Source organism: Eretmochelys imbricata, chromosome 9 (genome assembly GCF_965152235.1).
Source record: "Eretmochelys imbricata isolate rEreImb1 chromosome 9, rEreImb1.hap1, whole genome shotgun sequence".
In the NCBI taxonomy this organism is placed as follows: Eukaryota; Metazoa; Chordata; order Testudines; family Cheloniidae; genus Eretmochelys; species Eretmochelys imbricata.
Window position 1 is genome coordinate 60597744 of NC_135580.1, and position 13419 is coordinate 60611162.

At 53.5% G+C, this 13419-nt stretch overlaps 1 protein-coding gene across 1 annotated transcript in view; it reads left to right on the forward strand.

Annotated features, from left to right (window-relative positions):
* Positions 1-10729: 10729 nt before the first annotated feature.
* The window catches only part of NHSL2 (NHS like 2), a 143466-nt gene continuing 140776 nt past the window's right edge, over positions 10730-13419 (forward strand). Inside the window, exon 1 of the mRNA XM_077826639.1 lies at positions 10730-10994. Within this exon, the coding sequence (XP_077682765.1) occupies positions 10730-10994 (265 nt within the window). The remainder of the gene's footprint in view (positions 10995-13419) is intronic.

Sequence of the window (13419 nt, forward strand, 5' to 3'; positions counted from 1 at the left end):
CTCAGCGCTGCTGCTGCTCTGCCTCCAGCTCCCTGGGCTGCTTCTTTGGCCCCTCTGCCTCTGGTTGCTGCAGCTCTGCTCCCAGGACAGGTCTGCTCTGCAGGCTGCTTCTGTCACTCTGCTCCCAGCACTGACCTGCTTCGTAGGCTGCTTTTCTGGCCCCTCTGGCTCTGGTTGCTGCGTGGGTTCTGTGTTCATATCACTCACAAAGGATAACCACCCTCACCAGGTTGGCTTTGCCATGAGTCAGGCCTAACTTCCACACACGAGCCCCCTAGTGCCCTCAGGTGTGTACTGCACTTCCATTGTCATGCCAGGGGTGTCATGCCCTGGGGCAGTCCCAGGCCTGGAACAGAACTGGGATGGCTCTTACAGGCCCCATTACGATTGTGCCCCATTGTGCTGGGTGCTGAATGGGGCACCCATTCCTGGCTAGGGTGTCGTGTGCACAGTACCCTTTCATGCACTGCTTGTACACAAAGCATTTTCCCTGGCAGGTCCTTTTCAAACCTACTTAGGGAATGTGAATGTTGGTTTCCACCATTATGAGCCTAGATGGCTCTATGGACACTTTTAATGTAATAATCTGGTGATAATTCTACCTTGCTAGTTATCTAACATTTTACAAATGGAACCATCATTTACCTGCACTAAGCAGAAAACGCAAGATGGTGGGGGGGCTCCAAAAACTTCATTTTGAAAGCAATTAAGTTGCTAGGCAACAAAAACAGGGTAACCAATCCTCCCAATTTTATCAAGAGACTTGTGATATTTGATGTTTTTATGAACACTCCAACTCTTGGAGTCAAGTAATTACTTGAGAATTTCAGCTTGCATTGCAAAAAATAGGTTCCTACCCCTCCTAGTTGCAGAGAAAAGCTTGAAAACATGACCTGTGTGTAACCTAAAGCCTCAGAAACCAGAAGACAAAGAACCTAAAATGTATTATTTTTTAAAATCTCGTGATTTTTAAACCAATCTCAGGATTTTTGGGAGTCCGATTCATGATCTTTGAATGCTTAGGTTGGTCATACTGCAAAATGTGGCTACCTATAATTCATTTACCAGCCCAGCCACTTAAAAGCAAGGAAATAAGTAGTTAAGAGCAGCATAAATCTCACATTGCCAGCATAATAAACATAAGTGCATCCTTCCCTAGAACAAAGAAATACACATTTCACTAGAATGTAACCTTAACTCTGACCCAGACTCTTATGCACAGAAGCCTTGGTGTTTTGGGTTGGGCCTGCTGAACAATTCCCTGTGCCCACAGCCCTTACACACCAGCATCACCCTTCCATGAACAAGGCTGACCTGAGAACTCTGAAGGGCAGGGAGATGGCTCTGAGAGACACACCTGACACCTAACTGACTCATTTTACACAGTGTGTGTGGATGTGCGCACGCATGAGCACATGTAGGTGTGCATGGGTGTTCATGTATGTGTGAATGTGCATGCATGTGTACATCTGTGAGTGTGTGAATGGGTGTGTACATATGTGTATGAATATAATTAGGTTTCTCCCACCAGCCAGGTTCTGCTGCTTCTTCCATTCAGCCTGGTAATCAGTTCTCACTGGCTTCTATCTGTTACATTTTCAATGTTTTCTTTATTTCTCTGTTTTTACCATCCAAAGTGTGCCAGGGGGTGGATTTTTAAAACTGATGATCGTTTAAAACAGCCTAGGTATTAGTCCAAATTTCACAAATGCTGTGCACCCTTCAAGTCACTGGGAGACACAGGTGTAAGTGGGAGCAGAATCTGGTTTGCCTTAAAGGGGGAGAACAATCTGTCAAGTGGCTGCAAGAAAAATATAAGTTTGACAACCAGGACTTACCTGCCTTCTTCCAGCTTGGATCCCAGAAAACAACTGAAAGAACTGAGGAAATTTTAAACCAGATCCTTTTGCAATAGAGGCGTTCTGGTCTACCAGGAAATCACAAGATAATGAGATTTCTGGTTTTGAAAAGCACACACAGGCCCATTGTATGTGCATATTTTGGTTCTTTGGCAAGAATTTGAGGGTAATGTTGAGGTCGGTTGGGGAAAAGAACAGAGCTCTCTCCGGGGACAAGTACAGTTAGTTCCCTCTAGCAAAAGCTATTAGAGTAATTCTGATCACATCCTGATGGTCACTACAGGAAATGCCAGCCGCAATCACAGGATTCAATATGGGTGGCAAATTGTGCTCTGGCGTCATCCAAGTGTTTGGTTTACATCGCAGTACAGTGTAGCGTGAGCCCAGGAGTGAGGACTCCTGGTTCTATTCTTGGCTCTGCCACTGACTCCTCTGTGACTTTGGACATGTCACTTAATCTCTTTGGAGCTCAGTTTCCCCATCTGCAAAATGGAGGCAATGCTAGCTACCTCTCCAGAGAGTTGTCCATTCATTAACACTTTCAAAGAACTGGGAGATGCTTGTATGGACAGTGTTAGACAAGTGCCCAGTGTTGTTGCAGCCATTGTGTCTGAAGGGTTATCTCACTTTTGTGGATGGGGATGTAACAAAACATGCTATTGCCATGTGTCTCAGTTTTATTACTGCATTGACATATTAACTTTGCTCTCTCCTGCTTACAGAAGCTTACAACTGACAGTTGCAGTGTAATGACCCAGACAACTGGAAAACCATAGCAATCAGACTAACTGGCAACAAATAGTAAATGATGGTAAATAGTAAAGCCGCATGAAAACAACCACTGGTGTAACTGAGATCAGCAATCGCACCGTGTGTCTCGGCCTCAGCTGTGCACGAACACCTCTTTCTGATCCGCAGCAGGGTGTGTGAGACACAAATCAAACCCTGCTCCGAGAACAGACTCTTGGTAGATGAAGCTGTGATGCCTTTTCCGTGTGCCCATGGCACCTCCACATTCCTAAGCACTCGCCCCAGGTGTCTCAGCTCATTACAGAAGAAGTTCACACGCTGCTCTCTCTCAAGGGGATTTTACTGCTGGTCTTTCTTCTTGGAGTTTTCCTTCATCTAAAGCCAAAGCCACGTTAGGCCAAGAGCGGGTGGTCCCCTCTGGACAGCACACTGAATGGCTAGCAGCCACCCAGGGGGAGGTGTCACTGCTGCATGGCAGCTGGAGTAAAGTAGTTCAATTTGCAGTTAAAGTGTCCTTCAGCTCTGATCTTATACCTGTGGGCTGCACTTTGGCCCCTCGCGGGGGAGTCTCAGTGCTTCAGGCCTCCATCTGCTGTCCAGCACAGAGGGGAGCCCCCTGCATGTCATGGGAGCTGGACTGTGGGGAAAGCTAACTGCCTGGGAACATCCCCCCACACACACAACTGTCCTCTCAGCAGGACAGCTGTGTACCCATGGGCTGTGTGGCAAAAGGGACATGAGCAGGCAGTGAGAGGGGCTGGGAACAGCCACTCCTAGCCAGACCAAAGGCCTTGTAGAAAGGCCTGATCCACTAATAATTGCTCTGCTTGTTTTGAAGCCACATCAGCCAACCTTCGCACTCTCCCCTGTTCCTCAGAGGGACAGGTCTGCATGGCCAGGGTGTCACTGAGACCACATTTCCTGCTGCTCTGCTCTGGGCATGTCAGGTGTTCTCTGGATCCCAGAAGTGCCACTGGGTTTCACATGGGGCCATGGTGACTGGCTGGCCCAGCTCAGATCCCTCACCAGGGAAGAGGAGGTTTGCCCTGTGGGGCTCTCTGGGGCATGCCATTCAGTGCCAGGCCCAGAGCAGCAAGGGGCATTTCTGGCTCATTCCCACCCCACATTCTCTGCTTTGAGGAACAGAGCCGGGATCTGAGTCTCTCCCAGGTGCAATGGGATAAGAACAGCAGACTTTGAAATCAGGTCAAAGGGGTGGAGACACAAGGGTCATGCATGGTGTCCCTGCTGCACGGGGCACTGACCTGCAGAGATGTTCTTTCCTCCTTCCACTGCACCAAAGGATGGTCCCCTCAGCTAGTAGCAGCACTTAACGGCCCCAGTGGTTACTCTTACTCATGGCCTGGACAGTCAGTGTTACCACTTGTATTTGTTCTAGTCAGTCCTTTTTTCTCCCTCTCTAGCAGACAAAAGGGGAAGTTTTGACCTAGCTTCAGACTGCTTGTCCCTTACTCCTTCCCCCTTAGGCCTGGCCTCCCTCCCTTCCCTTAGTGAAGCTGTGGGACATACAGTGAACACATGCGTGCATTGCAGCACCATCGCCCGGCCTCAGTCACTGTTAGAGAACAAGTCTACCCAGCCCCCTCTTCCCCTAACTTGATGTGGGTCACCTCCCCCATTACCAGGCCCCGTTCCTCTGGCCCTGCCTGACATCTCACTTCTGCACAGCCAAGCCCACACTGCTGATGTCGCTGCTGGCTGGGACAGGGCCCTTTGGATGCCTCTCCATTTAACAGTCCAGAGGAGGATCATCTCCTGACCACTTTGCTGTCAGGGCTTTCTAGTTGTTTATTTTTGCACTGCAATTCTAAAGCCCTCACCTTGTGCTTAGGAATTTGATTCAGGGGGAACTCAGAAAGCGAAATCCCAGCATGAAGCTACACTACACATTCTTGTTGAACGTATTCACTAAATGGTGATGCAAAGTTTGCTGCGACTCCTCCATCCTGATCTGCAGCCTCTGGTATTTCAGCCCTGGGCCTCTCCTAAGACAACACTGGCTGTCCTGCCAACCTGAACCTTGCTGTGTGTTGGAAAAGCATCTACTGGAAATTGCAGTGAGATGGCAAACTCCATTCAAAAGCCCATTTGAACATGACTTGCCATGAACGCCCCTACCATTGGCTACAGATTGTCTTTCAAAGCCCTACCCTCTGCTTCAGTGCAATTGCTTAACCTTTGACTCCTCTAGGGTGTACAACATATGGCCTGCAATGCAGTGCATGCTGGGAGAAATTCTCCCTTTGGATCCATGCACGTGACTCACTGACTTCAAGGTAGGTGCAGGTATTTATCTGAGAGCAGCATCTAGGCCACTGTGTGTGGCACTGGGTGGCATCCCGGCCCTTGCCATGCAGGGGGATCTGATGTGAGAATGGCTTCCACTGGATTTAGAGCTGGGAGCCTAGGGGTTGCTGTTAGCAATGTCTGTTCATTCTGGACAACATAGTGCAGAATATCAGGGCCCTGCCAGCCCAAAGCAGAAGGCAAGGTGTGAACCCACATGCCCTCGAAGCACTGCTACAGATGGGTGAGGCTGGTGAATGGCACAAGAGATATCAGAGTGAAACACCCCAGCAACATGGGTCTGACACATAGGCAGAGAGGCTAGCAAGTAATCTGTGAAAAGCTGGAGGAAGCAGCACGCAGCAGGGTGTGGCTGGAGAAGTGCAGATGCAGGATTGACATGAGATCCATCATCAGCCTGAGGCAGGTATTTACAGCGCATTTATCACTGGCATTAGAGCTGGGTGAATAGCTGATTTTTCAATTTGGTGGCCAAGCCAAAAAATTGTTAAAAAAATGTTTCAGATCAACTTGAAATTTTCTGCAAACTGAAAAAGTAAAAGCAAAAATTAGGGGCATACGAAATGCTTTGTTTTCAGGGGGTTAATAAAATTGCAGGAACATTTGAAAAGGCATTTCAAATTGAAATGTTTCATTTTGCAAATGTCATAAATAAACTGTGTAGGCTAAAAAAAGTCTGTTTTTTTTAAACAATTTGGCAAATTCAGCCTAAATTCAAGCATTGTTTTGGTTGACCTGAATCTGCATTTTTGGGAGAAAAAAGGTTTTGCACAAAAAAATCTCATCCAGCTGTACTGAGAGCAAAGGGCTCAGACTCACACTTGATGGATAGCTAGACTCAGGACGGCTGGACGCAGGATTGCTCTGTCACCGACCTGCTGCATCAACTTAGGCAAGTCACGTCACTGCTCTGTGCCTCAGTTTCCCCATCGATGCAGTGGAGTGGAAAGAACTTTGTGAAGCACCTTGAGATTGACAGCAGAGCAGCCCTTTTTAAGTGCAAAGTATGGTTACTTCTGGGATTTAGGATACTGCAGTTGCGGGGGGTGGGCACAGGGGCTCCACACCTCGCTGCTCCCATGTGCATGCGTGAGGCCATGGCTGTGCCACCCAGGATGTGCTAAAGCTGCCTCATTCCTGCTCATTTTGTAGCCTGACCCACATGAATGCTGATGTAGGAGCTCTGGCCAGATTTCCCTTTTTACCACACTCCTGTTTGCACCCCTGTTTGCAGGTTGGACGCATGGTTCAGAACTCTGCTACACACCTTTGCCTGCACCACTTAACCTTGGGTTTGTTAATGGGGCAAATCCCGTTCACTGCCCTTCTCCAGAGCTCCGTAAGCACAATGGGCGTTGAGCTCCGGGGGCTTCCCATGCCTGTACACCCTCAGTTCTGTGTGCTCCTTTTGGCAGAACAGGCGCATGGCTCGCTCTTTCTTTTTCCTCCCCCTTTTCTTCCCTGCCAGTGGGGCTACTGACCGCTGCATGTTTTTATGGGGGGAAGGATCAGGAGAGCGGTAGCCTGTCTGCCTCAGACCCTGCGCCTGGAACTTGATTTTCTCCACTAGCTACAGCAGAGGATCTCAGGGTTTCATGAACGCAGGAGGTTGCTCAAACTTCTTGGACAGTGAATGTTCCTCTGTAGCTTCCTGTGGGAACCCCAGCGCAGCTTGCAGAGCACTGGGAGTGGGCGGGGGGGAAGGCCAAGCGGACATAAGAATTTGCTGCCAAAGGGCTTTTATTTAAATCTTGGCAAGAAGAAAAGATCAAATAAAAACATGTTAAAATTAGCCTGCGTCAGGCAGGGGATAAAGTTTCCCAAAGCCCTGTAGGGAGAGCATTGCAAACTTCGAATCTGAACCATCTGCTCCCAGACAGGGCCTCACTGCAAGCTTCCTGCTACAGGGACAGCAAGGCTGCAAGGCGACCAAGGTCTTCCACCACTACCCTGGCCACTGCATGCTGAACAGAGCCCACATCAGAGAAGCCTGCTGGTCTGTGGCCAAACCCTGCAGGAACTGTGATTATGCAGCCCAGCCTCATGATTGCATTTGTTTATTTTCCTTTGAGATGCCATGTGCTGTGAGCCTTTCAGCCTCCTGAAGCTAAGCAGGGTGGATGCTCGGCCAGTACTTGGATGGGAGACTTCCAAAGAATCTAAGTCTGTTACTGATTGGGCGGAGCTGAGTCTTCCCCCATCCAGTGCTGCTGATGAGGGAGCATCATTGGGAGGAGATATAAAGCCCAGGTCTTGACCTCATGTTGCTATTAAAGCTCCTAAGGCCTGTATTGGAGAAACAGGAGTGTGAACTCCTGTGTCTTGGCTAGTTTCCAACTCTGTTAATTCTATTCTGCCTCACCAAATCCCCACTGCAGTGTCTGCTGGACACAGGACTCCTTCTTCACTTCCTGCGTTGCTCGATGCCATCAAAACATCACGATACTCCACCCCAGAGGTGGCTGCACCTCAGTGGTGGCTTAAGTGATCGTTCTTCATCGCTCGCAAAATGCTGGGATGATGTCCTAGATTTGACTCGGCCAGTCAGTCCCCTCAGTGAGCGATACATTGGGAAGTTTTGGAAAGGGAGGAAGCTGAAAGGCCCATGGAAGTTCCAGAGTCTCTAGTGATGTCTGTGAATCCCAGCATCCGACAACATCTCTCTTCTTGGTCTCAGTTTGGGAAGGAGTGAGCCTGACCCCTTTCTCCTGGCTCAGGCCAGCCCAAACTGGCACCTCCGTCCTCATCACCACAGGTGTGTGATGCCCCACCAGGACCTACCCTCATGCAGAAGCAGATGCTCATGGTGCATGTTAAGGCTCAGGATTTTATGTCTCTGTTCCACTGTCTTCTTATGCCAGCGGGATCACTAGGCAGGGGGGAGGCTTCCAAAGAGGAGAATGTTTGCAGCAGGTCCAGCATAAACATTTACTTTAGCGTACACTGAGTGGAGGGGGGAGGGCAGAGGCACGCAGCTGCTGGGGGGGCCAGGAACACTCACAGGAGAGGAATGCCAAAAGAATGCAAGCAGAACAGCTAACCATGTTTTCCCTGTTGCAGGCTTCGGGACCCATGTTCCCGTCCTGGGTCAGAGTGAGCAACGAACCCCCGTCAGACCTCCCTGGTTCTCCCACCCCGATTCCAGGGGGAACAGGGACATGGGAAAGCCTGGCCTCAGTGCCCCAGCACCCTGCTAGCCAGGGCTGGTGGGTGGTTCCCACACAGCCCTGGTGTGCGGCTGACATGGGCTGCTGCTCAGGCCTAGGCCTACTATTCACAACACACACACCAGCTGGTCAGTGCAGGGGCAGGAAAAGGACTAAAGAGCCGCAGTGATAGCTGAGAATAAATAAACAGACACTGAGCCAGGCTGTGGGGCCTGGCCTGCCCAGCAGTATAGTCTTGTCATTCCACACACCTGGTCACATCTCTGAGCGTCAGTGCCAGGCTCCAGTGCCTTTCCAGAGGTGCTGGAACAATGTGTACAGTGGGGGTGCTGAGAACCATTGAACGAAACTGCAAACCATGCATATGATGGAAACCACTTCAAGCCAGGGGGTGTGGCAGCTCCACCCAGAACCCCTAGTTCCAGCACCTATGGCCTTTCTGCCCCTTTGCCCAGCTTTCAAAGCCTGCTGTTCTTATCCCATCGCACTGGTTCAAGACTGGTCATGGCTCTGTCCCTCTGAACGAGAAAACGGGTGGTGGGAAAGAACCAGAAATGCCCCCTGGGCTTGGCCACACCCAAAGAAGAGCCTGTTCACTGGGGGCTGGACCTACCCAGGCCAGTGCAGCAGAAAAGGTGTTTTTCGATGGCTCCTGGCAGCCTGTGCTGTGACTTGGCTAGTAGGTCACACCACGGTGGTCAGCAGGAACGAACCTGAGGCCTTCAGCATTAAAAGCCCTGCACCGCCAGAGCTCTCTCCTTCCCATGTTAGACATGAGCTGCAGAGTCACCGCAGTGGCCACTAGAGGAAGACATGATTGTAAGCACCTAGCTAGTGAAGGCAGCTGAGCCCAAGTTCCCACTAGTGTGGATGGGAATTAGGGGTGCTGGAGGGAGCCTGACAGGTTTCATCGCTCCTGAGTTTGCTCGCACACCATGTAATGGGGTAGCTCGTTCCCCAGCAAGCCAAACAGCCACATCCTCAGCATAGTCCCTTCCTCAGAGTGGACAAGGCCCCTGACTTCTCTCTCTTCAGTGGCTCCATGGCTCCCTTTAGGACAAGTGAGACCTGGGTTCTCCACCTGCTTTCTCCCCATCCCCTCCACAGCCCCAAGGGAGGTGCATCTGCATGGAGCAGGGTGAGCCCTACAGAAAGGGAGGATAGTAACAGAGAACTTGAGATGGACAGAAAGAAGGAAAAGGAGCTGTTCAGGAAAGGGAGCCAGGTGGGTTCATCTTATCGCTGGCTACCCAAGCAAGGCTGCCCAGGGATTCAAGAGCACACTTAGCACATGCCTTCCAGAGTGGAGGGAGGGGAAAGAATTTAGAACACGTGAGGGAGGCTAAAGGCGAAGGCCAGGCGTGTCTGCAGGATCAGGCTGTCCTGACAGGATGTGCACTAAGGAGTCCAGGAGGACTGTGGGATCTGGAAGGGAGGAGGGTGTTGCTGAGGGGGGTTTTAATGTTATTTGTATTGTTTCAGATTCCTTGGTATCATCGCAGAACACAGCCATGCTTGGAAAGGAAACAGCCCTAGGAAGGCGGAAATCACTTACCGCCAAGGAGGGAATCACATGGATACCATGACAGGAGTGCTCTGATTCTGCACCAATCCCTCTTCCTTATGGCACTGGGCCTAACCCTGCTCTGTTGGGTCTCTACTCCCCAAGGGTCTGTCCCCAGAGTGAGCTCAGGGCAGTGTGAGGAAGGATGGCAGCACATGGCCCTGTACACAGCGCTCCAAGACAGTCAGGGTTACAGAAATCTGATCCCCCTCCCTTCCGGCACCTGGTGTCCAGTTACCCCTGTGGCAAGTGTCCAGCTAATCTTCACTGAGTCCTTCAAGGCCATAAATGTGTCACCCTCCTGTGTGGTCTTCTAGTAGGGCCCGATCCTGCAGTCACCACCAAGCAAAATCAGTGGGACTCAACACAACAATAAGCACTATGGCCGGATGTATCATAGGATCGGGCCCCTGTAATTTCACTGTGGGGCTGGCTGCATGTAGCATCTGGCACAGCACCAAAGCAATGTTAGAACCAGGGTATGGGGCTCTGGAGAGAGAGCAGGCAGAGGAGGGGACAGAGACAGCCATCTGGGGCAAGCCCTGGCAAAGCAAACCTCCCCTGCAAGCTGGGCCACTACCTGCTGCGTCCCTGGGCAGGGTAGTTGCTTATTGAGGACCCGATCCTGAAGGCACTTGCACAGCCGGGGAGCCTCGCTGGCTTGAGCTCAATGGGAGGGAGTGCTGCTGGGCAGGGGCTTGCAGGATCGGACATTTGCTCCAGTCCCAGGCTGGGAAGCGCCTCACACACCCCCGGGCTCGGCCGGGGCGCAGAGGGCGCAGCACTTATGTCTCCGCGGATCTCAGAAGGCGGCACAAACATTCCCTCCCCCCCGACCGGGCAGGGGGGATCCCTGGCGCCGCGCCCCCAAGTGTCCCCGGCGCCGGGGGAGGGAGCGGCCCGGCAGGCCCGGCGCTACAGCCAGCCCACACCCCTCCCTCGCCGCGGGGTTGGCTCGGGGAAGTCCCGCCGGCCGGAGCAGCCTGGACTCCGCGCTGCGCGCACCGAGCCTGGGCCAGGCAGGGCAGCCCTGCCCTGCGCTGGGCACCGGCGCCCCGGCCATGCCTTTCTACCGGCGCACGGTGCTGCCCCGCAGTCTCTGCCCCAGCCGCGCCGTGCTGCAGCTGGTCGAGCTGCGGGACGTCTGCAGCCTGGCCTCGCTCACCCTGCTCCGCCAGCTCGCCGACTTGTGCGGCCACTCGCTGGCGCTGCTCGGCGAGATCGAGGGGCACCTGCTGGCGCTGGGGCGCCGGGCCGGCCGGCTGCGCCACCGCATGAGCCGCCTGCAGGGGCTGCTGCACGGGCGCCCTCACCCCCGAGCTCCAGGTAAGAGACCGGGAGGCGGGGAGGCTCCTGCGTCCCCAACCCTCCGACAGCCCCTCCCCGGCCACCGCGCCCCTGGGGAGCCCCGGACCCGAGCCCCCTCGCCGTTCCTCTTCTCTTTCGGGAGCTGTTTTCCTTTAAAAGCAACTTCCTCTCTCCTCTCCCCATCCCCCGCGTCCGCCGCCCCTGCCCAGCCGCCTCGCGGTTCTCCTTCGGCCGGGGAATGAATCTCTCTTCCAGCTTGGCCGGGCAGAGCTGCCGCCAGCTCTGTTCCTCTCTGCCCCTTGGAAGGCGGGACCCTGCTGGGTCCATACGTCCCCTGCCGAGGGGCTATTCCCCGACGGTTCCCCGGGCTGACGTGTGGCTGCCCTGAACGCTGGACTCGTGGGCATGGCTGAGCCCTAGTGGTGCTGGGCACGGCGTAGGAGGTGGCACAGGGGTGTGCCTAGGTCCGAAGGGGTAGGGCTGCATGCAGCAGGGTGGGGGCACCCGTGGCCTCCTGGGGAGGGCTAGTTGTCATTTCTCCCCTAGACCTAGCACTCAGGGCCTTGGCACCTATCCCTTTGTGAGGCTTCCTGGCCTGGTCCTGGCTTCACCCATAGTCTCTGTTGGAGCAAAGCTGTTACGTTCTGGTGACTAGCCTTCGAGATTTGTTAACCTGCTTTAATTTGTAAAGTGATTAATGTAAAACCTGGAACTGTGTCTGGTGTGGCTAAAAGCAACTGCACAATCCAGTTACTGATCTCCAGGAAGGTGCTGCTCCCAATGTCGCCTCCATCCGGTACTGGCTTTATGATTATTTCTGTATAGTAATCAGCTATCCTGTGGGAACTGGGCTCCTTGAAGTCTCTGTCTGATTGTCCTAAGAATTTACCCTATCACCTGTTGTGGCTGTAGTACAGGGGTGGGCAAACTTTTTGGCCCCGGGGGCCACATCTGGGTATGGAAATTGTATGGTGGGCCATGAATGCTCACAAAATTGGGGGTTGGGATGCAGGGGGGCATGAGGGCTTCGGCTGGGGTTGCAGGCTCTGGGGTGGGGCTGGGTGTGAGGGGTTGGGGGTGCAGGAGGTTGCTCCGGGCTAGGACCCAGGGGTTCAGAGGGGGATCAGGATGGGGCGGGGGGTTGGTGCACAGGAGGGGGTCATGGGTGCAGGCTCTGGGCGGTGTTTACCTCAAGCAGCTCCTGGAAGCAGCGACATGTTCCTCCTTCGGCTCCTACGCAGAGGTATGGCCAGGCAGCTCTGCGGGCTGCCCCATTCGCAGGCGCTGCTCCCGCAGCTCCCATTGCCCTCAGATCCCAGCCAATGGGAGCTGCGGAGGCGGCGCTTGGGGCAGGGGCAGCGTGCGGAGCTCCCTGGCTGCCCCTATGCGTAGGAGCAAGAGGGGGGACATGCCGCTGCTTCCAGGAGCTGCGTGGAGCTGAGTGGGGCAATGCCTGCTGCCGCTCCCTGGCTGGAGTGCCGGAGCAGGGCTTGCCCCGGACCCCGCTCCCCAACAGGCACTCGAAGTCTGAATTAAAACGTTTGAAGGGCCGGATGTGGCCCCTGGGCCGTAGTTTGCCCACCCCTGCTGTAGTACATGAGCGCCTTCTGTGTTGTCAGTAGCAATAGCAAAGTCTCTAATGGGCTTAGTTGTGTCTCTCACCCTTCCCCTTTTTTCAGTGAAAGCTCTTCTACGGTCGGGGTGGAGGGCTTGTTTACGAGGGATGTTGATGGGTGTTTTTTGAGCACAGGAAGCGGCAGTGCTGGAGGTGGCAAAACTCCCCATGATTTATGTGGGGGCAGGACTGGCCCCTTAGCCCCGGGCTCAGTCCCGCCAGGAAGGAAATCGCATGAGGATTCAAGTGTTGCCCTAGTAAAATCCAAGGGACAGGGCATTGCCCAACGCAGCTCTGGGGCATCCTAGCCCATGCAATCAGGCAAAGCTGCTGGTGCTGGGAGCAGGGCGAGCAGTGGGAACAGCCTAATGTTTGTTAGTGTGTTGGTGGCCATGTAGATCCGCTGTGTGCTCTGTCGTGCTGGCACACGCCCAGAACACCCACGCACCCTGTTCTGGGAGATTGGCAGGACACCCGCCGCTCATCTCCAGGAAGGGCAGGGCCTGCAAAGCCCCATCTGCTCTTTCCTCACTGGCAGTGGAGCTGCATTGGGCCTTGCACAGGTACACACTATGCTCAGACTTTGTGCCTTCCTCTCACCCTAGCACCTGACACCCATCCATCATGCTGGCAACGCCATCTCAGTGAGCGACTGATACACTTACGCTGACGATTCCGATTTGCAGCTTGGCTTTCGCCTTCCAATTCTAGTTCCCAACCTACCTTTACGTGATGTCAAGTGTCTCACTACATGGAAGAGGGAGACGCGCAGGTGTTCCAATGCTATCCGGCGCCTGTCCTGCCCCATAACATACCCAGGACCCTGGG